Here is a 26,996-nt window from a genome sequence, read left to right as displayed (position 1 = left end):
CTGACCGTAGGCCATTCGGAAAGGGTTATGTTTGAAGAGGAATAGCGGAGCGTTTGCGTTGTTCATAAGCTGAGTGCAGTGGTTAGTAAGGTCGTTTAAACACTTAATTAATTATTTGGCGCTAGAATCACTTAATGCAGGAGTTGGAAACCGATTGAGCTCCAGGGATGATGAACCTAGGCATTGATCCGCCAGCGTGAAGTATCTCTTGACATAATTCATTGTTTTTTGTACAACACTTCTGGTGCACTCCCTCTTCTTCTATTTGGCGTAACGACCTACGCCTATACCGACTTATAAATGCTTTCGTGACTTTTTAATATCCCATAGACGGATACAGTAACTATACGAATAATGCTATCCAACGAGATCGCGCACAATAGCGTATTTCGATTTTTGCGTACAACGTTTGTAATACAGGTTCGAGGGCCGAAAAATACCCATACATAATTTTAAAATATGTATATTTTTTATTCAAAAATAGGTTTGTTTTAAACAAATTCGATGAAACATGCATTTAAAACATTTATGTATTGATCAAAAAGAGCATTCACTCTATCAAAATATTAAAATAACAAAAATGGAGAGGAATCGCGTGTATCGAGTACTGCGGATAATTACTGTAGTCAGTCCTTGGTAAGGTGGGACGGTCCATATAAGGTACATATATCAACTGGAATATTTTCCAAATCTCGTAAGATGGTAACTGATGTGCTATATTACATTCCAGTTGTATTTAATTGTTAAAAGTATCTCATCCTCCTGATATCCAAACTTGCATTTTATGACGTGCCTCAGGATCCTGCTTTTCATATTTTGCTATTTTTTAACGGTGGTCAAATTACAAAAACAACACATAAATTCCAACGGTCAGCCTAACAGCTCGCAGAAACATGGAAAACGATTAAGACCGCACTTGTCAATACATCGTAATTAGCGCGCATATGTCATTCCACGTTTTAGAGTGTTTGATTAGCTTTTTCGGGAAAGCATGTGCGTTTGTTGCCCTATAATTTGTGCAACACAAACACAAACCCTGCCAGGGGAGCCGGAAATCCGAGTTGATGCAGCTGCAGCGGCTCGTGTCATCTGTCAACTCTTGCTGTGGCGATCCCAAATCGGAATTCGGGTAATGCACCCTGGCAGTGCTAGAACATATTTGTGTGCACGTGTGTATGTCTGTCAAGCCCGTTTGCCCACCAAAACTAAACGAGAACTCATTAGGCACCGACCTCCGGGTGCGACAAATGAGCTTTTGTTTTTTAGCCCAGGCGGCGCGACCTGGATGACTTCCGGTCGCGGAATCGGATCTGAAAATTAGACATATGCCAACACAGATGGAGGTACCTTTCTGCGTGGAAAGAACTGGTGGAAAGGTTTCCGCGGCAGTGCGTTTCCTAATGATATGTTAAGTGGGAAAATTCTCACCTTCGACACTTCCACAGCAGCAAGCACTACATGACACCGCACTGGTGACTTCTGGAGTGGTTGGTGCGAGAGGAAGCAAGAAGGAGAGCAAGCAAGCGGCAGGTGTTAACACTCTGGACAAATTAACACGTTCACGTACGGCGAACGGTTAAAGGAACGGCCATTTGTTTGATTATCTCTGGCATCAAGCGAACAAACTCTGTTGGAACCGGTCGCATGAGCTGATGACTCTACAGGAGACCCTCGAGATACGATCCACACGAATTACGACGAATCGTAGATATGGCAATTTTGATTTTCACAGTTTATAGCTGTCAATGCAAAATTGATGCTTTTTTTTTAAATTTTCTAGCAGATAATCGTTACATATACAATTTTGACGGTGCCCTAAGTACCCAAGCTTCAATGTTTGTATTATGTAAATGACTTCCATTATAAAATAATAGAGTATTGATTTTTTTAGCCAAAAAACATGATATCTTTGGTATTGATTTTTCAACTGCGTCTATAAACTATGTAGTCGTATTGTACATACGACTTTTTTGACTTACACTTTACTTAGGGAATTTCGGTTCCAAATACAGTCGTATCTCGTGAGTCTCCTGTATATGTATTTGACTTACTTGGTTCAGTTCGTACCGTTCCGCTTAGCCGGTGACCGACGAAAACAAACGAGTTTATTGTTTTTGGCTGTATGTGAGCGTCAGAACAAACAAGAGAGTGTGTTCCATTTACTTCTCAACCGTTACCAATTTGCCTGCACGCTTGGTGTCGCAAAGGTGGAAACTACCCATTCAGAGCTTGTCCATCAGTTGTCCAGATAGTGCAAGCACATCTTAGCGAGCAAATGACAGTTGAAGTTTCGTCTTAATTTAATTAAACGACCAACTGCAAAGACGTACTTTCTGTGCAGAGATGGTGCAGCTAAGGAGGGAAACTCCCGAATATCTGATAGCAAGATGCCCTGGTCCATCCAAAAAAGAAACAAAACGGCATAGCTTTGCCACTGATAATCTTGGAGACGTTTTTGGGATCCTTTCCAGAGATGGGAGATGACTTGTTGGAAACAACGCATCCTTTCGCTGGCGTATTCTCTCCACAAGACTTGTTCGGGGAGATGTTTTGTGCTACTATGCACCGAAACAACCAAGGGACGAGCGTTTTGCTAGCGATAATATAACAACCTGTTTTGCGGTGTGTGTGACTTATTGAAGGAAACTTGGGTCCAATGTTACGGACAGACCTAACCCTTTCTTATGTCTTCACTGGCGCTCATTTTCATCAATCATTAACTCTTCATTCATTCAACCGTTTGACGTTGCGGATACTTTAGTTCCCTCCAGAGGAACTGCATCTTGCGAGATAAAACCTGGCTGTAGAGCGTTCTATGTAGCAGGAATGGGAAACAAGAGCAGGCTAGAGATCCTGGTGTGTCATGCTCGCTACAACGTCTGCATTGTTTCAGTTTTACCCGCCCCCCGGGGAGTTGAGGCTTGTTGATGGATCTGGAATATTTGGTTTTACCAGCTAAATTTTAAGACTCCGCCCGAAAGTTTTATTTGCAACCTCATACCAGCCCGCGAAAGAGGACTTGGTCCATGAAGTGTGCTGCAATGTTCTTCCGCTGCGGACCGCTTCAATGCCTCGTGCTTTTAATTGATCATTAATTTCCGTTGACAACACGTTAGCTTGTGGTGCTGTCAGTGTTTGCAAGCTCGGCAGCAAAAGAGAGACCGTCCGGCGACAGCTCCTAAGATTTTATGAAGCGCGAACCGGGAACGAACATCAAACATAGAAGGAAGGAGAGGGGGTTCATTGTTGTACCCCGAAAGTATAAGCGAGTGTGTATTAAAACCTGGCGAACATTTAACAACCGGAACAACAGCGTTTTTCGGTTGACGCCTGCTGCCGGGTAATCATCGGTGGCGTCATAAATTATGTTTCTACACCATGAACATCCTTCTGCGTCAACGCGTGTTTGTTTAGCGGGGACTGGAAGGTGCTGCATTTAAACAACACCATCGCTCGATAATCTTGATCTTCGAACTTCCGAAAAATGTTACTCGATGAATAACGCTGGAGACATGGAAGGTGATAAAAATTAACGTCCCAACCAAGTCAGCTACAAATGTATATTTGACAACCAACGTGAAATAAAGCAAAAAAGAAAAACCACTCCCATTCCAAAGAAAACAAAATAGGGGAAAAGGGGTTAGTTTTGTTGAAAACGAAATGATCGGCTAATGGGTTCTGCGGGTGGAAAAGGTGAAGCAAGCAGGAGATCTCTTTAATAGGAATTTATGTTAATCAAACATAATTGCCATTAAAAACCATTTTCGTTAAATTCCTCACCCTTGTAAAGTGGAGTAATTTCACCAAAGGAAGGCGGAATCGTGGGGCGAGGAGACATAAAACGAGGTTATGTTTAGGTGTGTTCATCAAATTAGCTAACCATTTTGTTTGAGTTGTTCCTTGTCTGGTGCTGTCGGCCGACGGCAACTAGCAATTATTACCCTTGCAAATGAATGTATGCGTCCGAGTGTGTGTGAATAAGTAGGAGTGTGCTGCAACAAGACCATAAAAAGGATCTTTAAAATCACCTACCCACTGTCCCACGCACGCAAAGGACGAGTGAAATGGTCACCAAGCTCGTAAAACTCGTCGTGCTCGGGAGCTCATTTCAATCGCAATTGCAAAATAGCGTTAACGACGTAAGGCAATGTACAATAGTATGAAAGCACACATACTCTCTCTCTCTCTCTCTCTCTCTCTCTCTCTCTCTCTCTCTCTCTCTCTCTCTCTCTCTCACACACACACACACACACACACACACACCAAGTACGTCTTAATTCGTGTACGCCTGGCTCGCTTCGATCACGGGTTGTCGTAGGGCAATAAAAACGGCAGAGACTGTCTTATCCCTTTTTCTTTTCGACGTATTTCCTTCGAGTTTTACTGGTGTAGCAAGTCAAGTTGTTATCAATCAGCATTATGACGCACACACACACATGCTAGCTAAGGCGCGGGGGTATACTCTGATCCGATCCGGTCGGCTTTTAGCTCTGTTATGTGTTGCTGGTTTATGTGCGTTTCGCGGCGAATGATTTGAATAAACATCAAGCTATCCTGGGCCAAAACTCGCGAACTTCCCAATATCAATTTGTATTCTGGGCTTGGGCAATAAAACTTGGCCTGGATAGGAATGCGAGGGAGCATCTTAAGAGTCTTTATTTTCCTCGAAAGAGGAATCAGGCGGGTAGAATTCACGAGGAAAAGAAGAGACATAAAAGAAGGATTCTTTTTAATAGAAAGCAAATATTTCCTCACACTTTTCGAATCTGGAACGCTAACGTATCCTACCTTACCGTTGTTTGGTTTTTGCCCAAAGTGAAGTTAGACAGCTTATAGGCAGCGCCAAAGCTTTTTTGTGGTATGGTGAGCGATTGAAATTGGAAAGGTACAAAGAAATAGTCAAAACACACTCGAATCAAGACGAAATAACAAAAGAAAGAGACAGTTAGCAAAAGGTGAGGTTATGCGTGGTTTGGTTTTGCCCCTTCACTTCCAAAAAACTCGAAAAATAAGCACAATGATAAAAAGGTTGCCATTTTGGAGCAGTTAGAGTACATGGTAAACATCGTAAAACTGGGATTTGAGCACCATCGCTTCTGCGATCATGAAAACGATGATGAGGGTGATGAGGCAACGATTAGGATTAGTGCCGGCAGAAGACGCAACCGACCAGACACGACTCAATTGTAGTACAGCAAGACATAAAATCCTGTTGGTAAGGGGAGGTAGGATGAATAGGATTGGGTTGTTCTCAATTTGCAAGGATGGAGCAGAATTCTGAGGATTGAGTTGAGTTTTTCGCGATGAAATGTAATATATTATTCTTTTTTTTTTCTTTTGTAAACACTGAACGAAGTCCAGCCTTGAGCAACCAAAAATAGGCACTCTCCGGGAATTCGTTAAAACAAATTTCCGGTTTGAAAATTCGAAGGAGACAAATTTAATTTCTACTTCACCAAAACCTCACGACTTCGGGCATCTCCCTCTGATAACAGAAGGACGGCACCGGTGTCTGGCGAATCGTTCCACTTTACGAGCTAATAAAAACATGCGTTTCTCAATGCTTCCAAAAGTCGAGATCCAAGAAACATTCATGCATTTATTGTTTTCACGCAATTTTAACGGCTCACAATCAATTTCTGCTGACTAGTTTCACTCCAGCATCGTCCTTCTTTCGGTGATTTTCGTTGCGACTTTTATTCCCCAAGAGCTTTCCACTCCAGCTCCAGGATTGTTTGTCACGTTGAGATTTTTTATTTGTTTTCACTTACTCCGTGCTCCGCAGAGAAAGCTGAATCGACTTGCGTAAGGTTGTTGAAGATTTTTATAGTTATTCTGCATGTTTTCGAGCAGTTTTACAAGCTAATTTAACTTTATGTGTGTACGGGTAGACTGCTTTAGAGCTACTTCGCCCATTTGGTGCAACGATTTGAAACAGAAATGATTGCTGAATGAGTCATAAGGCAAAGCAAAGGACAATCACTTCACTCTCACTCTCATGGTTCTCACTTCTTCACTCTCATGGTTCGCAGGAAATCCAATTGTTGGAAACCAATTTCACCTATCGTTACCGTAATTTCCGGCAACAAATCAGTGTAAGAGCGTATGCGAGCTAAAGCAGGCTGAAAAGAAACTTTCCCCTCTTGCTGAAATAATGTGACAAGTTAAAAAATAGCCCACCTTCTTTCTCCCAAGTTGTAATGGCAGTCTGTTGGTGTCCTTTTTCTTGGCGAATTACCGATTATCCCGTCCGGGCTCCATAACTTCGAAAACGTAAAAGGATTTTGACAAGACAATTTGTATTGGACGCTTTTAAATACTCCATTGTGTAATCGTAAAAGTAATGTTCCATTGCTTGGGTGAGGGTTAGGTAGGAGAATGATTAAGACAAGGTAATGCCGTCCGGTGCACACAGTAAACAAGTGTACTATTTTGTATCCTCCTCCTCGAGAATCATTTCAATGCGTTGCGTTTAATCGAATCATCTTTATCGAACTCATTTTTCTCACACCTTATACGACATGGAGGGATGTTGCGACATGGAGGTTCTTAGTAGTGGAGCTTCGTTATCCTCTTCTGGTATCAAACATCACATCAACATCGTGCCGGTAAGGTGACATTTAGGAATTTGTGATGGGTTCTCTGCTTCAGCACGAATGGAATAGGGATTAGAGCCTATTTACTTTCCCTTTGTCAGTATTTCGCTCGTTTTGGACAGCGTAATTGACATTGATTTGACCATTAAGAACGTGTATGTGTGTGCGTGTATGTATGTACGTGTTTACCAATCAGACTTATGTCTGCTAGTAAATAAAAATAACGGAAGTGAACAGTCTCACTTACGAACAAAGATAGTAAAAGCACCTGAACTCAAAGTATGTCTTTTGTTGCGTATGGGCCGCTCTTCTGGCTCTGTTTCGTTTCCAATTTTATTTGATTTTCATTGATGTTGTTGCTCTTCTTCAGTATCCGCTCCCAGCCACAATAAACACGCCCTGCAGGATATTGGGCGCACCAACGCAATGTAATGTTGCCTAGCTGTTGGGATCTGTTTTTCTGCCTACCAGCACCAAAAAATGGACATCTGGGATCAGCCGTAATCGTAAAAGTGTATGTGCCGCTTAGCCGTAGGCGGGAAGCGGGTTGCACGGTAGGCTTTGCAGTACGCAGCTTTAACCGGCGTAGTAGTTGCGACAGAAAGGGTGGAGGCATCCTTCAATCAGGATGCAATTTTGTGGAGTGTAGATAACTTTCCAAGCTGTGGGCGAAAGCCCCAGTTCAATTTACATTTGGAGCAGACTAGCCAGGGACGTTGGTTGGGGTAGTACTTGACCGATAACGATTTTGGTGTGTTGCGCCTCAAACCAGGGAGAACGCAAGAAATTGAGTCGAAATTTGAATGTTTGCTTCCAGCACTTGTAGGGTAGGGTTCACTTTTACGACACCAAACAGTGGATAGCGAAGAAAGGGATAACGATGAGAAGCAAGTGTAACGAGTAAATTGGAAGTGTGATTGCAATCTTGTTTTGCCCTCTTTTCATTGCATCTAAACGGGTCGAGGCGTTTATGATTATTTCGCATTTAAATTTCGATTCTAACGTACGGCGCGTTTGCGAAGTTACTTGAATTCTGGAGATTGAAGATGATTTTCATTTTGATTTTTATGTACTTGAGCTGGCATATTTGTGTACTCTCACACCCTTAGAAAATACTTTGTTTGATTGCATGCGCTGGCAAAAAGAGTGGATATTTTTGCAAAATTGAATCTATTTCCTTGAGAATTTCTTTCCGCTTGGATTTAATCCGTGAGTAAACTAGAATACTGTAAAGCCAATGCGTCGATTAAAATGTATAAAACGCGGACTCACAAATCCTCTACAATATATTACACTTCCTCTTTGATTACTATGGCCAAAACTGACACAAACATTAAACGGTTTTCATCATTTCCACTCCTACTAACTACAGCAGGTCATCAGCGGGACTCGTCTTGGATGAGCATTACATTTTTAATTGAATTCATCTTTTTGCTACCTCTCTTTAGATGAGATTGTTCTGTGATTTTTTTCCCACTTCCTTCACTTCCTTTCCCTGAGTTCCGTCCACATCATGCAATCAAACGTAAAAATCCTGCACACAATGGACAACCGGGGGTGTGTGTTTCCTGCCCATCCGACAGAAGGCTAATGATTATGAAGAGTACAGTGCAACGAGGGTGTGGAGCACGAGTGTATGTTGCGCGGTTGAAGTGGTTATGCTAAAACCTACCACATATGACACATGATGCCATCGTGCATCACGTGGTCAGTTTCGCACAGCGGAACGAGGGTTATCAAGTGCAATCCACCCACCCACACACACATCCATCTTGTGGTAACCCGTGGCAGCCGATGGCGCGTTGGATCATTGCCATCCGGGCATTACTATGACGGCGAGGAAGAGGCCGAGGAAGAAGCGGAAAGGTCACGGCTGCTTGGATAAATGTATGTTCAACGCGTGTTCGTCGCTTGATGCTTCTGCTGCTGCTGATGCTGTTAATGGTTAACAGAAATCCTTTGATCTTTCACCTTCCGCTTTGCCCGGGGACGCAAGCACCCTTCTTCTACATGTGAGACAATACCTTGTAAAGGAAATGGCAAGCAGAGAGAAAGAGGGATACGATGATTGGTGGTTAGTATATGTATAGGATACTTCAACCTACACGTCCTTGAAAGCGGCGCAACACACAAAACAGGGGATCGGGTAACGAGATAAAGGTAAAAAATCACTCATCTGCTCAGCCTTTCGCTCATTTTGACGGGGTAATTGTTCATAAAGGGATGTCCACACTCGTCCACACTGTTTCTTTTCGGACCGCTGCTCTCCGCCATTCCTCTCATAGATTTGGAAGTTTGTGTGCTGCGCTGCGGCGAACACATGAAACGGACTGAAACGGACGTGGCATCATCACAACGCTTCGTACAGTGTTGCATGCGAAACGGTGGGAGCGGGTCGCGAGGCTGAAAAGTGCCAGAGTTTGCGGTATGGTATGGTCATTTATGCATCGCTAAACAGCTTAATTAATCTTTCACGGATCCATTTACTCCCGGTCGCCCAGTTTCTGGTTCGCTTTGGCCAGTTCTTCATCCTCGGCATGGTTCAGCTCCATTCCATTACAACGGAGCATGTCAGGGGAAAGGTTAGTGGGAACGGGGTGAGTGAGTTTAGGGATTGTACAATTTTTTTAATTTGCTCATTGGCGGTAAATTCCGCTGGCATGTCAGCAGCAATCGGGAATGAGGCACAGGAATGTGTTGAGTGATATTTTTTTTTTAAATCCCCCATCGATATTTTCACCTCTAACCAGACTCAGAGTGGATAAAGAAGTGCAAGTCTTTGTGTTTTGCATTTTGCACTTGCTGAAGATGAGCATCAATTAAAAAATGCTTCTAGTTCAGAGCTTTTAAATGGTGACACTCCATCACATAAGGCGTGTGCCGATACGTTTACTCCTCCAACAGACTCACAAAAAAACAAACGTAAAATTCTAAACAAAGTATTCAAAGAAGTGGCCACCCCAAACAAAGGTAGATAACAACTAAGTCCTCCGACGCTAACCTTTCCCCAGGTGCAACATCCATCATGTCACTGAGCGCCTCGTACAAACACGACCCTTTCGTACGGTACAATGTCAGCACCAGTGTTGTCGACTGTCCACTACAATGTTCGAACGGATTCCAGCTTTACCGAGACGTGCCGGTCAGTCTAGGAAGCAACACACACTCACATACACAAACACACAAATACATAGGAACAAATACATACGGTGGCAGGGAGGATGCCCGCATGCCCGTAATAGAGGGGTAGTCGTAACTGCCGGCAACGCTGTACGAATAACTGCTATCGACAGTTTTGTATTTATTGAGATTTATGTCTTCCCAGTATGCCCAGTGAACGGCAACAAAAAGCGGGAACAGTTATCCAATTTTCCCAGAATTTAATCCTTACGCCTCTGGGCGTGCCGCCACCGGTGTATGCTTGAGCAAAATGCAGCGCCGAACCGCGCTCTTAGATGCTCCTTACCGGGGTGGTGCGGGTTTGCCTACCTTTCAGGCGTGCTGCTCGTACGCACGAATGACTAATGTTGCTCCTCTGTGTGCATTGTGACATCGAGGACGAGGAAGGAGAAATTAATCTTGCCTAGCCGAGGATGCAGCAGCACAAAACTCCACCAACAACAGCAACAACACGACACTCATCTGCATGACGCCTAAGTAACCGCCACCTAGCCGAGCAGAGTTGTGGAGCGTGTTACAAAGTAGCCAGTGGGTGCTAAGATGACCACCCTAAGTGAGAACATACACACATACACATACATACACACCTTCGCCGGCTCAAAAACGCTCACCATCCATCATGCCAGTGCGTCGATTGCATCTCGAACACGACCGAGGGAGCACAGATGGTGGAGTCGCTCGGGCGCTTTATCAGTGCCGCGGCATCTCTGCAAAAGACACACACATGTGCGCCTGTTCCTACATGATACGTTAACAGAGGATGAGGGGTGGGGAGAAGCATGGGGTGAATTTGGGAAAGATGAGTCGTCGATTCGCACTACCACTTCAAGGATCCCTAAACGGGCAAGCTAACGGCAAGCAATCCGAGCCAAGAGTTAACTAGGAAAGGGAAACGGATTCATCTCCACAAGTCTATTTTCGTGAGTGTGTGTGTGTGTGTGTGTGTGTGTGTGTGTGTATGCGTGCAGATGGGGTGCGCTGATGGACCGTGCGACATTGTGATTTATTACCGGACAAAATTATAATATTGTCCATTCACTGACCATTCTCTTTCTCCTCCACCCCCACTTCGTTCCACTCTTTGTCCTTTTTACATCCTGTTGTGTAAAATTTAATCGCAAGCCGGCGCTCGTTCTTTGATGACGTAAATATGGGGTGGCGGAATGGGTTATCCGTGCCGCTTCCTTGACACCACAAGTGTTTGTGTGGCTGTGTGTCGAGGAAAAACCACTTTGGGCGATATTAGGAAAATGCATTTTCTGCACTTGCCATCTCCGCCATCCCACGCGTGGAAGTACGCTCAGTGAAAGGGTTTCCTTTCGAACAGGCTTCCTTTTTGGCGCCCAAGCAACAAGCTTCGAACGAGGCTTTGTTGAGCCGAGCGTTGAAAGATGGCAAACAGCATTTACTTTGGCATTGCATAGCAAGAGGGAGAGGCAAAGTAAGTACACTCCCATCACACAAGGGCAATTCTGCACTTGACAGGCCGCCTCAAAAAGTACATCCCGAACACTGGGTGTTGAAGTTATGGCGTGTGTCCAAAGTGCGAAACGAGAGAGAAAAGGGGTGAAAAGCGGGAGGGAGAGAGTGTGTATGTGCTCTGTGGAAACGGATACGGTCAATCCCGGGGTGATGCATTTTAATGCGTTTTTAAATGAAATTAAAACACGGAATATATTGCGCCGCTTTGTGTTGGCGAGGTGGAGACTTCAAACAGGCTCATCCTGGGGAGAGCTGGCTAGGAAAGGGAAGCGCAACGAGGGAAGGAACAGATGTAAATGTTGTAAGGCCGGTGTGTTTCCGTGTGTGGCGGCTGATCCCCGTGTACAACAAATTGGGAGAGTGTTTAAATCATTTTTGTTATCATTCCATCATGCAGCGCCCCTCGTGAAATGAATTGCCCATAACGCCTATGTGTACGTTACATCCGCGCTCAAGTGGGTGGTAATACGCGGGGGAGGTAGGGACGTTAACAGCATTACAGCATCCTCACGTCGCATCCCCGGAATTACAACGGTGCTCACTTTTCTGCAATAATGGAAGCTGATGATTGATTTCCGCGATTGATGAGTGACTGAAAGTCGTTAAAGTGACAAAAAGCGTGGAAGGGCGCCGGCCAAAGGCGTCAAAGTGCGGTGCTTTTATTGACGCAATCCGGTATCGGGAAACGCAGGGCGATGTCAAGCAAACCGCTCGGCGTAAGCAGTTGATGGACTTCGGTGCCAAACAAAGTGGCAATTTGTCCGATTTTGGTGTGCAATGTGCGCCTCCTGTACTGGCCCCAAATTGCAACAATGTGCTCAGCTCAAAAACACGGGCAAGGTGTTGTGGAGACCGCTGAGGCGAAGGGATTTATCGTTGTGAAAATATTTTTCGACTGGTAGAAAGAGAACGAGAGATGGAAGCCCCATGACGGTACGTGGTGAATTCACAATTTGCTCACATTGTTTCGAGCCGGGATTGCGATTATGCAAAGCGCGATGTTTTATTTATGCTGGCGTGTTTACGTGGTGAAGTAAGTACATATGTGTGTGCGTTAGTTCGGAGTGATTTTGCTACACACGACGTGGTCTCATAATTCACCGTTTAATCTTGTTTGGAAGTTTGGCTCGTTGGGTCACGGCTTGAAGAAACATAAGCGAAGTTAGAGGGTGTTAGCAGGCAGCTGGGCTTGGTATGGCCATTCATGTTTGTGTGTGCGGATTTGTATTTTTTTATCTTATGGAGTAATTGTTGTAACTCGTTTATCGGATTTGTTGTTAATGCTTTATGCTATTCATTCGTTTCATGTTGTTTTTAATATCAAGTCATCAAGGTAGCTCATTGATAACTGGTTTTAAAATCTTGAGATAAGTTTTGCATTTTACCTCATATTCAACCCTTTCTATCATTTTTGTTAGTTAAAATTTGTGATGTGCTCACTGGAGCGCACTCACGACTCCGATTCGACCCCGGTTATTGTTGGTCCGATTCCAACTTCTGCAAAATTGGCCGTCTCCAGTCCCTACATCGACCGTCTCTAGTCGATTCCACTTGACTCCTATTCCGGCCGTCTCCGACTCTGGATGACTCCGACTCCGCAAGACTTCTGAAGGCTCCGGACGATTCCGGAGCACTCCTGATAATGGGTCCTGATTATTTCAGCCTCAATGCTAGAATTAGATTCGAGCACCTGATCGAAAAAAATAGTAAACAAGGTGGTGTTTTCATTTATTGCGAGGTACATTAAAAGAGACTTGGTGATGGAATCTAGAATCAAAGTGTATGTAGTTCAGATGGTCTCGAAGCATGTTTTTATAACCAAATTTGAACACCACTTTTTGACAGAACGGATAAAAACTTTTGTTCAAATAGGCTAAAAGCTTGACAAAAACACATAACACTCTTAAAATCTTCATTCAGAAGCAGAAAAAATACATAAATAAATACACCTTTTGATAAGCCCACCTGTGTATTATACCCACTTAGATAGCTGCACGAAAACTGCTATACTATGCAAACAGCTGACCGGCTAAAAAATGTCAGCCTACGAACTTAAAACGGAAAGGGCCCCAGTGCTGGACGGACCTACTTTCCTGGTTCGAAATTTTCGGAGTCAGAACGAAGTCGACTCCGCATTTTTACCAAATCTCTCTCTCCCTCCCCCCCCCCCCCCCCTCTCTCTCTCTCTCTCTCTCTCTCTCTCTCTCACGCTCTCTATCTCTCTCTTGATGTCTTGCTTACGATAGAGACCATGGTCCGGTCAACAATCATTCTCTAGGATGCTCGGTCCCTGGCTGCAGCCTCTCATCCATGTAGACACCCAATTTCCGACAGGTCTCGCTTCACCTGATCTAGCCATCGAGATCGCTGTGCTTCCCTGCGCCTTATGCCAAACTGGGGATCGGTTCTTGGTGGGGCATGAGTCTGACATCCTCATAGCATGTCCCAGTCATCTTATCCTGCCAGCCTTAGCCTCCGTCAGGATGGTCGGTTCGCCGTACAGCTCAGCAAGCTCGTGGTCCATTCTTCTCCTCCACGCTCCATGCTCGAACACACTGCCAAAGATGGTCCGGAGGATGCGTCGCTCCAGGATTCGTAGTCCAGGATTCGTGTTCACCATAGAGGACCACCAGGCGAATCAATGTTTCGTGTGGGCTGTGCGGGGGAAGTCTCCTGAATTCCCCTGCACAATGCGTCTCCGGATTTCGCTGCTGGTGTCGTCATCGGAAGAAACGACCGTCCCAAGATAAGAGAACTCCTTTACTACCTCGAGATTGTCGCCGTCAAATAATACACTGCATCCCTATTGGGCGCTATCACGGACTGAACTTCCGGCATGCAGGTACATCGTCTTAGTTGCATGGATTCTCAATCCATTCGATGTCATCCGCGAAGCCAAGAAATTCGAGAGACCGGTAGAGTATCGTACCACGGAAGTCGTTTGCTAGCCCCCCGCTTCGATGACTGTACTGTTCATAGCGGCCTCAAAATTTACCCATTACTAAATCGCGTTAATATGGCGTTGATGCCGTGACCGGGATTGTACGTTCGTACTTCTTATAAAATCAACAATGTAGCCCAATAGTTCGTTTTGTTTGTAGATTTTGTATATAGAGATGTATACAAGTTGGTGCCGAGGCAAGAAGGCACAAGAAAACAAAAAAAGAAGTTTCAATAAAATACCAGGCTTATTATATTGCTCGAATGACATTCGATTCCGTCGGAAGTACTCGAGTCAAACATGAGAAAAATTGGTATTATGTTCTTTGTTCGAGCTTCTGAGCTTGATTTCTTGAGCTGACTGCAGAATATCTCTCAAATGCACCTTCCCGTTCGAAGAATATGGTACCGATTTTTGCTTTATCGACTCGAATCTGCCGACGGGTTACTCGAACGGGAACGTCAATTGTAAAACGGTACCAAAATTAACTTAATGAACGCACCAGTGATTTTTTTCGAACGCCGATCGCAAAATAAAAATAAATTTTTATGGGTTTAAAAATAATAAAAAAACTAGGCATGATTTAAAGAAATTGTCCCATTACTGAAATGGACAAATTGTACATGATTTAAATATTCAAATTTTACAGCAACTCGACACTCGAGCTACCGTGCCGAAAGTGATTTACGCCAGTTTCCTGGTGGAGTGTAAATTCAACTACGGGTTGCGGGAAAATGGTCAACTACGCTTTCCGCAGCCGCTCAATAATTCATTGCAATGCTGCAAAGCTATTATCGAGGATGGGGTACAAACACAAAAATAAAAAAATAAAAAGAAAGGATGTGATTTGCCTTTTTCTCGCTTCTGCAAGCACACAGAAAGAAAAAATAAATCCATTCGCAAATGAATTTAAACTTAAATGGAAGAAAGAAAAGAGCGACCCAACAGCAATAAACAGAGACGTCCAATACAACGGCACGGTAGAAAAAGGAATCAAACCAAATTTCATCACGCTTGACCATCCGTGCAGCATGAATGAATTGTAGCATGTTTTTTCTTTTTCTTTTGTTTCGTCTTCTTCCCTTTTTCCGAGGCAAAGCAAAACAGAAGTGACGAGAAGAGTGTGCTTACTCGTGCGTCCCCGTTCTCAAAACCGAGCCTGTTGCTGAGGATGTTTATCTTCTGTGTGTGTATGTTTCAGTTCCTCCCTCGAATTTCCCTTAACACGATTTTTTTGGGTGTTCCTGCTTTTTCTGTTTGTTCCATAATGAACTTGACCAGTGGCTAAAAGGACATGGACAGTTGCACCACGCACGGGAAAAGATCCAAGCACACCCGACCTACGATGACATTAATTTCAATTAACTTAAATACCATTTGACTGCAGATGAAAATGAATTACGTCGAAACCGTGCCCGCACTCATGGAAATCGCACTTGCCGAAGGGACAGTGGAAATAGGGACCGAGAACTGTATCCTTGTGTACGCGCTTCGACTGCACACACATGCACATGTCGCGAAAGCAGCCACATATGCGAAACGCGGGCACCCGTTCGTCTGTTGCACTTTTACAAAGAGTTTACTTGTTTATTCACCGCGGCAATGGAGACTTGGCAACGTATCCGTTTTATTTTTTTACGTTGCTTGTATCCTGTTACGTTCTGGGGAAATTACTCAACACAGAATCGGTAGCAGTTTTGCTAAATGTTTACATGGTGGACATCGTTGCTTGGTTGTTTTGGGTTTTGTCTCTCGTACGACTGTTGCTTTGCGTTACTATCTTGCGCGAAGCGAATGAATCCTTTTTTTTTGCTTTGCTGAAAGTCCTCTGGGACAACTCCACAAAACTGTTGGAGCATTAACCGAGCATGACAAGTAACGTTTGTAATCTCGTTTCTGTTTAGTCACGCGTAAGGAAACAAGCACGGTCCGTGGAACACTGGTCTCCACTCTGACATCCGGGGACATGCAGAGGGATCGTTTAGTCCCTTTTGTATGCTCAATGTTCCTGCTCCCCCTCATTCTTTCCCCATGAACCTGTGGGGAAAATTAAAACAAGTTTCTAGAGAGAAAACACAGAAACAATATAAAACTAGTTCCCATTCACAAACAATCAGATTGGAAACGAGTGCTGAGATAGTAAACTGCTGACAGTTCTATTACTTCCTGGGATGATGCTAAAAAGTTTCCAACTGGGGATATTTATTGAACCAGTGCCATGATGTAATAATATTTTGTAACTCAAGCTTGGCCAGCTAGCTGAAACATAAATGCACACTATCCTATTTCGTGCGGCCAGCTTCCCCTTGGCTTAATGTGATCCTGTTTCGACCGAGATTAGTGCGGTGAAACATTACGCCACGCAACAGTCAGGGGTGTTGCAGAATGGACCTCTTCATAACTTTTCGGTGGAGAAATTAGTAAGGCGCATTTAAATGAAATTTGTCTGAGCTTTCGAGCGTTTGTATTGTAACATTTGCTTTACAAAAAAAAAACAGTTTTCAAACACTAATGTTACAGGTTTTATTGGCAGGAGCAAGTGCAAGTAGATGACAAGACAAGAAGAAACAAAACCCTTGTGTCACACAACCATTTGACCTGACACGTTCGTCAAGTACGTCCTACATCTCAATATTAATATACAAATCCCCTTTTTCATCCTTGTAACTCAGGAAAAGTAAAAAAAAAATACAACAAGGGTTCTAGCCCCGTGGTAGCGAGGTATTGAGTTACATGTAAATGTCACCCTGATTTTACACGTTGATTTATGAATTGCGCGGACGCTGCCAAACCGATTGCGGATCATTACACGAAACGCAGGGAGTGGTTTCGCTGTCAATCAAAACCAACCGGCACCAGTGTGCGGAGGTCGGGCGCGCGTTTCGATACGTTCCAAGGCAGCTTGCTCGAATAGGAATGTAAAACGAGATCGATTGTGTGTCTCGTTTAGGATTTTTTGTGTTGCTTTTCGGTTTCATAGAACAAGTGGGAACAACACGTAGGAAGGGGTTGGTAACGCATTGATTGGAATCGAACCTTTCCTACTAGAAGGCGTTTACTCGGTTTAATTTGTTTCTTCGTATGCGCTCCCCCGGGAAGGTTCGTCGTCAGCAGAAACGCAATGTCAAGTCTCTTCCGCTCTCTCGCTCTTCCAGTACTTCTTAAGGAGGTGATTTGCGGGAGGTCGAGACGTGTCTTTTGGGCAGGAATCGTTTCACTCGGGTGTCCTGATAGTAGCGAATGATGGATTCCTCCGCCACTGCCCGTAGATTTGCATATGAACGCCGCCCGCCAATCTCATCTGCCTTCGGGGGCGCGTGCACACACACTCAGGATCACGTTTTATCATGGGATGGCGCTGAAGATATCATCAATCTCTCGGGTATCATGAGGTTTCCTCACGTATCTTCTCTCCCTGAACCACTCTTGAAGACCGCAATTTTTCGGACAGGCGCGAACAGAGCGCTCGGAAAAGCCCATCAATCAAAGTGGCGGTGTGATCTGCTGATAATTTATGCTACCTCTTTCTTTTTAGCCGTTGGTAGAGAGGAGTGGGAGTGATGGTATGTAGAGGGTAAACTTCCACTAGTAGTGATGTACTTGATTGCCAATGAATTTCTAATCAGCCTAAAATAACACGCGAGGCAATGGAGCAGCTTTGTGCGATGCGATTGGGTGTCAATTTGACTTTTGGTTGTCTGTGATTTTTGGTTGTGGACGACCCCCTAGGGCGCTCCTCCTTTCTTCTTCGCCGGTGGTCAAAACCCTGGCGACGCCTGTGTGTGTGTGTTTGTTTCTCCCTACAACCGAATGCAGCATACACAAAAATAAAATAAAGAAACACACAGCACAAAACAGATAAACACAGACCCTGGGCACCCGGAGATTCGTTCAGTGGTTGGCCACTTATCATTCTCGGTTCCGAAACGTGCTCAGGTAGCAACACACATCCTAGATTACTATGGCACAGTATGTGTTGCATATTGTGCCACATTGGTGCGTTTGTCGCACCACACAACCTCTTTACAAAAAGCGGCAAGCATGCCCGGCCCGTCAGGGTGGTCGACGGAGCAAGAAAGACCATCCTGTCGCCGACATATTTATTAGCAGCAGCAGCAGCAGTAGCCTATCGGCTCTTTGGATGATCCGGCAAGGTCACACCGGGATACCTCTAAATGGGGTAACCGTGTCGAAACAGGGTAGAGAACAGTGTCCCAGGGAACCTCTCCCGGAGAGTGCGAAAGTCACGCCAGATCAGGCCAAACAAGTTGTCACAACTTGGACCGCGAAGGAGTGTAAAGCAAGGCGGAAATGAGGCGGCATCTGGTGCTTGTTTGTCGGTCAATTTTAAGGCAAATGTTTTGCCGGCCAATGGGTTTCGGTTGCAGCGAGCGATAATAGATTTATAACGCAAGCAGGGTCGTAGAAAAACCTTGAACGGGTATGGGCGCTGTGCAATGCGCACCCAATAAAATTATACACGCCCGATCGAGAACGATCGGCTGTGCGGCTTTCTGGGTGTTCCTGTCAACGTTTTCCAGGCCAGCCCGATAATGACTGCACGGTATAGTACCATAAAAAGGATAGAAAGCCTTGACTTTTTACAAAGCCTGAACTGTAATGTCCATAATGCTTCAATTTTGTGGACGCTTATTGTCCGAAATGACAGACATTCGCTCCTTGGAATTTCTTGAAGAATAAGGCAACATGCTCGGGACGTCTCTGTGTGTGATAATTGAGCCCTGCTTGACAGCCGGACAAGGAGCAACACGGCCTTGAGAGGGACTCCATGGTAAGCATTCTTTAGATTACACGGCCCGTCTGGTCGCCTAAGATGAAGATACCACGCCAGAAGCGGCGTCCATTTGCCAACAAAACCAAGAAATCAAATGGGACGGAATGCAAAGGAATAATGCGCCCAGCGAGGAACATTAAAAAGTAGTAATGTTTTGGGCTGTCTTATTTCTCTCTCTCGCTCTCTTTCTCTCTCTCTCTCTCTCTCTCTCTCTCTCTCTCTCTTTGTCACTGCTCGGTGCAATTGAATCATACTGAGGTGGATGTGGTGAAAATTATTAATAATACCCACCCATCAACCCTTTTTCCAGACCGATCGTTAAAAATATAGCCATCGTACCGCAAATAAGTACGAAATACCCTTATACAACCAGCTCATCGAACAACGCGTTTGAGCCTCATTTGGTGTCATAATTTCCGGCCCAACCGATAGCAGAAGGTTTCTTAGTGACGCGCTTAGGGAAAATTTAATTAAATTTTATAGCGTATCACGTGGGCCTTTCTGCATCTGCAGAGATACACGCTAGGCCCGTGTAAAGAGATGCGCCAAAAACACACTCTACACCGCGAGAATTGAAATCCAGCTTTTCATCTCACGCAGAATTACATTTCACGAGCGGCCATATTTTCTTTTTACTTTGTTCAGGAAGATGGGGGAAGAGCGTTTGTGAAACAGTAATCCTGTTTCATTGCTCAATCCTTTTTCTTGGCGAGGGCCACCGCGCCCGAAAGAAGCTATAAAACACGCACTAAACGCTGATACCGGCGCCAGCGGCCCTCGGGGGAGGAAAGGGCAGGAAGGAAAGGCAATTTTTAATAACTCTAATATCCTCCGGCGTTCGCTCTTAAAACCGATTGCGTTGCTGCGTTTGATCCGGACTCCGCGAAACTGGCAGCTAGCGTAGGGATTAGTTTCCCATCAGCGTTGGTTGGCAAACCTGGCATATGGCCCCGCCGCAAAACCTGGAAGACTGTTCTGCGTGCGCTTGAGTGCCGAGCAGACGCCTACGGGGGCTTTCCAAGGCCTGTGGGGTCGTTCGTAAAAACCCCATTTAGCGCTCGCAACCCCGAAGGCTTCGTTTCAAGCTTGCAAAAAGAAAAGTAAAAAAGACGCCACAATTTTTATTTGTCTGTGTATGAAAGAAGATACCAGGTTTCTTTGGTAATCAGTTTTTTTGGAGGCATGAGAAATTATTTTTCCCAATGCATCACATCACGGGATGGATTCCGTTCGTCGTTCGTCTCAATGCTGTTACAGTTTGGGAAGGGGGGAATTTTAATAAATTTAATATTTAATCTACAAGTGTCGTTAAGTGGTTGGTGGTTATTTGTTCGCGGCAGTGCGTCTCGTTAGCAACCCTTGCTCGCTTCTCAAATCGCTTTAAAACGGCGTTATAAGCGCAGTTCGTCAATGCGTTGTACAGCTAGTGCATCCTGCTGTCATAAATATTTTTCAAACAAATCATTTGTCATCCGATCGATTTTCAAACATTGTCCAAAGTGCATTCCGCTCCCTCTCCTTCGTTCTTTGTCCCATCAACGGGCTGGAAAGTGATAAAATAAAATAAGGATTTTGTTAGATGTATGGTAGAACAAAAAACGAAAAAGGGTTGCCACGGTTTGCTCTAAGGGGCGGCCACAATAGAGCGGAGAGATCAACAGAAAACTGAGAGCTGCTGTCCGTGACTTAAAAAAAAAAAAACGACGGAAAAGCGAAACGCGCGAGGCATTGGCAACATAATGAACCACCATTTGCTACCTTCAGCTTTAGAGGCTTTAGAGCTACTTTGGAAGCTGCCTTTTGTACCGTAGCGATATGCTATGGCCGTACCCCTCTTTTTACGTGCGTACGCTTTTCACCCCTTTAAAAAAATCTCTTCCCCTTCTTGAGTCACTTGCGGTCGTGCAGGGAGTTGCCGACACAATTTTTGTGCGCCAATTGTGCGCTGCTTTGTGACAGTTTGCCGAAATAATCGAAATGATTGATTTGCTGGTGTAAAATCGTAAAAAGGGAGATTTTAAAGTGGCAACCATGTCGTCCGGAACGTCACGCTATTGTGTACGCGAGTGCTACATGGAAAAGCCCCCTTGTGCTTGCGCTGCTGGTCAATCCGTTTGTGGAGGGAAACACGACACGGCAAACAAGCAACCCAGCCAGGGGACGGTATGGATGGGAGGAGTGTAACACAATGTATTGTGAGTTGATACCATGCACTCTATTAGTTAAGGAACTGAAAATAATGGTGGTAAAGAGATGTATTGTAACGATCTATTGTAACCGATTTGTGAACTATGTTTCGTCGGAATTCTATTTAATAGGAAATGATTATCAAAGAATTGAAAACAGCTTGAAATGTGGTTTGATAGATTTTTCTTCTATTAAGCTCGTATAGCAAAAGGGTTGAGAAAAAACTAACACGGCTTATTGTCTGAACCTAAAGGCATTTATTATAAACTGCAACATATCTTCAGAATGTAAAGATTGCAAAATAAATTTAACGCAATCCCTTTCGAAGGACTAAAAACCTTAATTCCCTTACGCCTAACAGCATGGCCCGACACGACAAACACACTATTTTGCGCTGCTTCCAGATGTAATTCGGCACCCAAAACAAATAATTTGTTTCAAAATGTGTTTTTCTCTTGCGCGCTCTTTTCCTTTATTTCCTAATAAACCATTCATCCGACCTATCGATTATCTTCATACCTTCCCCTGCTCATCGCAATTTTCACGTACGTTTCCCATCAATTAGTCAAACATTTCCAATTAAACCAAACGAAACTCATAACCAATCTAGCCGTTTTCTATTTTTAAATTCCTATTTGCGGTTGCGGCCGCAAACAAATTTCAATTCGCAAAGCGACATGAGTTTCTTAAAGGAAAAAAAATGAAAAAAGAAAACACAAAAGGCGCTATTAGCCCAGCTGAAAGGGCCTGTCAACTTCGATCGATGCCACTCTGTCACGGTGGGAAGAAGAAGTTGCTTGTGTGTTGTGAATATATGTTATTCAATGTGAAATAGTGAATTCTACTTCACCATATTGACAGCATATTTTCTCTCTTTCGGTTAAACCGGACCCCTCCATGATTAATCTTCAACCAACTAAAGTCGAGAAAAGTCACGAAAAGCAATAAAGAGTGCCGCACTAAGAAAGGGGTTTCCGCTTTTATCGCTGTTCGCTTGGCGTTGTGAAATAAATAGGGTTTTTCCCGCATATCCGTGCACTTTGTAAGGATTAGCAGTTGGATAGGATCGAAATAATAATAAAAAAACAGGCAACCAGAAAGCATCGATTACCCGAATTCGTTATTTTTCCGTGGTGAAGGATTAAAAATTCAATGCTGGCACCCAGGGAAACGGCGGGCAACTGCAGGGAGACGAAAGCGTCTCGAGGTAGAGTTTGATTGATTTGATTGATGGTGCGGGATTGCGATTCGCTGTATTGCACAGCTCCCTGTTTCACAAAACACAAATCCTTTTCTTTATCCGCCGATAACCTCTGGGGAGTGTGTGTGTCTGTTTTTTTGTTGTTGTTGCTCCGCAAATGCTATTACATAGCTTGGGAAAAACAGAGGTGTAAAAAATAAAATAAAAAAGGCAAGTAGAAGGGGATTTCCCGGTGTGCATTAAAAGTCAAGAAAGTGAATTGGCTACTTTTATATTTTATTGATGCGGCTTCGCAGCCGATTCTAAGTAATTGTTCGCTCGCGGCAAACGCATCAATGCGATGCGTTTTCCCTGCAATTAGGTAGATAATTAACACGGCAACAGTAAATAAATCACCGTAAAGTGGCAAATATGGCCGGTTATGATGGTACTTGGAATGCATTGCAGCATTTGGGTGCATTTTCACAAGCATTGTGTGTGTGTGTGTGCAACCCTCTCCACAACGGTTGCTGCCATTGCAATGTGTTCAAAGATTGTACCGAATGCAGCAAAACCGATTACTTTGGATGCTAGAAACAGCAACGAATAAATCGGGTACCGGGATGGGAACGGATCCTGGGATTGTGATTGAATTTTCGGCACCGAAAGGGCTTGACTTTTCAGGGTACGGAGACGTAACGTAAATATAACGGCGCCAGTTTTATGCTGCCAATCAGTTTATAGTGATTTTTATGCTCGCTTGCTCGGGACGGGAGGGAAACTACTGCCACCACCCGCACACCATTCAAAAATCACGTACGGGCACTTAAAATCAGCAGCAGCAGTACAGTATTTTGGCCCTTTCGCTTCGGTGGCACAGTGAAGCGGGTGTGGCCGGGAAATTGATTTCGTATGCGCGGCGACAAGCCACCATCCATGGTGTACGAAAAACGAGGGGAAAACAAGCACACGCGGGGAAAACAAGTGCAGCCGCAAGTACACTCAGGTCCTGTACAACACAATGTTTGAATGTAGGAGGTCGCGGGGAGGAAGGTAAACGGCAAAGAGTTGTAATGGAGGTGAGATAAGAAACTCTCTTTCCCTCACCCATCTTTTCAGGTTCCAAAAATCGCTTTCCGGCGAGATCGCAATCACAAAACAGCTAAAAACCCTTCCATTCGGGTTCGTTGCTTGCGCTGCAGCGATTTTACGATCTTTGATTTTATACTTTCTATGGGTGTGTGTGTGTGTGTTTGCATGTGTTTGAGTATCGGTTTTATTACCCATCACTGAACGAGACGGCAATCAGATTTACGGTATTGATTTTGTGCGCTAGTAGTTGAATTAAATGTGTGCGTGGCAGTCAGCAGCGGCTCGAGGTGGCCATAAACGCGAGCCGAGCAGGAACTTAGTAGCTTCTTACAAAATATGGTGCAGAGTGGTACACTACAGTACTGCTCCAATGGGTAGAAATGCACAATTGTGCTATTTCCGCATTAACATGACGCATAAAATAAGGAGAGCTACAACCAGTAATATCAAACTTCTTGGACAAGGCATTTGTCACTTACGGCTTACATTTCCCAAGCGTTATGGAAAAAAATAAAACAAAAAAGCATTATTATTTTATAAGCAAACACAGACCACAGGCTTGATCGATGACACATGTTATGATTAATTTATACAGCTCTTTTGTCGAAAACAGAGAAACTTTCGCCGAAGGAAACACCCTTCCCATCGTGCGATGGCAATTAGTTATTCCAAAGTTTCCATATCCGTCCTTGCCGAGCGAGCGAAAGCAGTCGGAGTTTGTTCTGGAATAGTTTCGCCACTTAGCATAACAAATCAGGGACACATCCTTTAACACTGACACTCAACAAAGAAGGGTGAAAAACTTTCCCTCCCGACACCTTCGCCCTAATTTGCGTCCTTGGCTTGGCCGAATCCGTTAGTGCAAGTTTTCCATCAAGTATCATTTTGCGACCAAACGATCAGTGCGCGCTCAGTTGACCGTGAGCGTACGAACGATGCAGACTGTTGGCGTGCTGTCGCGCATCAGGCGTGCCCTGGGGCGCCTTTACGTGGAGCGTGATTTTTTCCGCCCCTACGAGATACTGCTCGCTCTGCCGGGCTTTCATCTGGTGGAAGAGTTTCGGACGAGTAGCTGGAAGCGGGCGCTGTTCCTGCTGTCGCGCACGGTGCAGCTGCTTCAGTACGCCCTGTGGGCCGATCGGTTCTATCTGGCGCTGTTGGATCCGTCCAGCCCGCCCGGAAAGGCCCTGCACTACGGCAACACGTTCGGCGTGCTGACGATGATGCTGGTCCGCATGCTGGTGGTGCGCTGGTATCTGCCGCACGTGCGCCAGCTGATGGAGTATCTGCGCAGACAGCGTGGTCGCATCGAGCCGGCACCCGATACGCACCGGCTGTCCTATCGCCGGATCGTCAACATAGCCATCACCTTCCAGCTGATCGGGCTGGCGGATCGGCTAGTGGCGGGGTTCTCGCGGACGTACCGGCAGGAGCTGTACGAGGTACCGGCGAATCTAGCCGAGCTCCAGTGGCCGATAGTGGTGGCGGTGCACGTACTTTCGTTTGACTTTGCGAGCCGCTGGGGCGCCGCGTACAACGTGTCGCTGACGGGCATGAACTCGATCATGATGGGACTGTACGATGAGCTGACGAGCATCGCGCAGGAGTACGGTCGACTGCTGGCGAAGGGGCAGAACGGTCAAGCGGACAGCTGGACGTCCTTTGAGCGTAACACGGCGCGCGCGGTTCGGCGGCACGAGACGTTCCTGTGGCAGCTGGGACAGTTGAAACCGTTCCTGCAGACCACGTTCCTGGTGATGTTCTACTCCGCGGCGCTATTTCTCGCCATCGGCACCTTCATGATCTCGGCCAACGGGACGACGACGTACGGTGTCATTCTGAGCGGGTTCCTGTTTGCAATGTTGCTCGAGTGCTACTGGTGTTGTCAGCTGGTCGATCGGCTCAATGAAGTGGTAGCGGGAATCGTTTACAACAGCAAAACTGGCAAATGAGTTATTACCTTATCCGTACTCTGTTTTTTTCTTGCAGAACACACAAATTGGAATTCTGCTCTACAGCCTGGACTGGCCGGTGGAGCTGCAGTATACAAAGGCGACCGCAAGCCGCTATCGGCAGGCCCGCTCCTCGCTGCTGATCATGATGAGTAAGACGCAGAAGTCGCTTGGCATTCGGTGCGGCGGCATGTTCGAGATGTCTAGTGAAGCGTTCGCCAGCCTTGTGAAGCTAACCTACACCATGCTGATGTTTTTGCGCGACACACAAAAGCTGAATTAAGACCCTCGTTGTTGCACCAGCAATGCAATGTTCCCTTAGCATGCCAAGTTGTTGCTTTTTCGATCAATAAAATCACTGCACCGCTTCTAGTGTGATCAGCACGCAACATCGAAATCTTCACACACGCATTTACCGAGTCAATTGTTGGAGTGCTTGATGTGGTACGGGTGCTCCAAAGATCTTTTCACAAAAAAGAAAAATTATGTTGTTTGCCCAAAAGCGCTGTACCGGCAATTAGAAGCCTGCATGCGGTCCCACTAAAACAAACACGTGTCGTGCTCGGCAAGCCGAAAGCATCGTGGCAAGGGCCCTTCGACACACGGCACAGGAAGGGGAGTTGTTTTTATTTGCCCCGAAATAAGATTCGATGCTTTATGTTGATAAAAAAAAGGTTCGTCGCTGCGAAAGGATGCGGCGATGAGCCTCCGCCTGCACTTAAAGTAGGGATGTTTCTTAGTACCTACCTCAGGGATGCTTCCCTCTCGAAGTGCCATTTTGACGTAATGCCATGATGACGTTCGATCCCGAAGCGTTTTGTTCTCTCCTTCCTGCCTCCGCAATACCACCCTCCACCCATCAATCAGTGTACATTAATTCAAATCGTAATTTTATTGGCGAGAATGCTCCGGCTGGTCATTCAAGCGATCTAAATGCTCGAGCCCTCGGGGAAGGAGATGGGGGATTTGTTTTTGTTTCTTGCTTCCTTCGCTTTTTTTTTGTTTTTTTTTTTTTTATTAGCCCCCTTAGGCCGTAATCGTAAATCGCAAAACTTTTCCGCACTGGCAACGATCAAACAAGGAGCGATAAAGCCGGAAACCCATCCTCAGGTGGTCGCATGGCAAGATATGCCCGGCCCAGCCAATCACCTTAGTAATGAAATCATTTTTCATCAAAAACCTCGGCACTTAATTTGGAAGCGCCGCCGCCGATGCCGACACGCCGATGACGTGGACAGCCATTTATTTGCCAGTCCCGGAGCTGGACCGGCTCAGATTTACTGCAAACCTCCCGTCCCGCTCCAGGGTGTGCGTGTGGCCAAGTGGGGTTAATCCTTTTTATTTTTACAAAACTCATACCCGCACGCCCGCCCGGGGAGCTTCTAAGTTATGTGCTTTGTTTTCGGGTTGTATTTTTACTCCTTCCCGTGCAGGGAGCGAGGTTTTTATATGCGCTTGCTCGATTGTTTGCCTGCAGGTTTGCTCTTATTTCCGTCGTCCAAGATTAGTCCTCAGCCTTCCTGCTGGCCAACGCCTTGTGGTCGTAAAATTTTACTGATTTTTAAGCCCATTCGCACAGCGCTTTGGAGAG

At 45.2% G+C, this 26,996-nt stretch overlaps 1 protein-coding gene across 1 annotated transcript; it reads left to right on the top strand.

Annotated features, from left to right (window-relative positions):
* The first annotated feature begins 6,521 nt into the window (after positions 1-6,521).
* LOC121590218 lies at positions 6,522-25,758 on the top strand. Its single transcript, XM_041909694.1, has 3 exons — positions 6,522-6,608; positions 24,314-25,366; positions 25,443-25,758. Exons 1-3 carry the CDS (start codon positions 6,522-6,524, stop codon positions 25,686-25,688), a joined length of 1,386 nt encoding a protein of 461 aa, XP_041765628.1. The 3' UTR covers positions 25,689-25,758.
* Positions 25,759-26,996: the final 1,238 nt, after the last annotated feature.

This window comes from Anopheles merus, chromosome X, assembly GCF_017562075.2.
Source record: "Anopheles merus strain MAF chromosome X, AmerM5.1, whole genome shotgun sequence".
Taxonomy (NCBI): domain Eukaryota; kingdom Metazoa; phylum Arthropoda; class Insecta; order Diptera; family Culicidae; genus Anopheles; species Anopheles merus.
The sequence above is the reverse complement of the archived record's forward strand: the minus strand, read 5'-3'. Positions and strand labels throughout refer to the sequence as shown.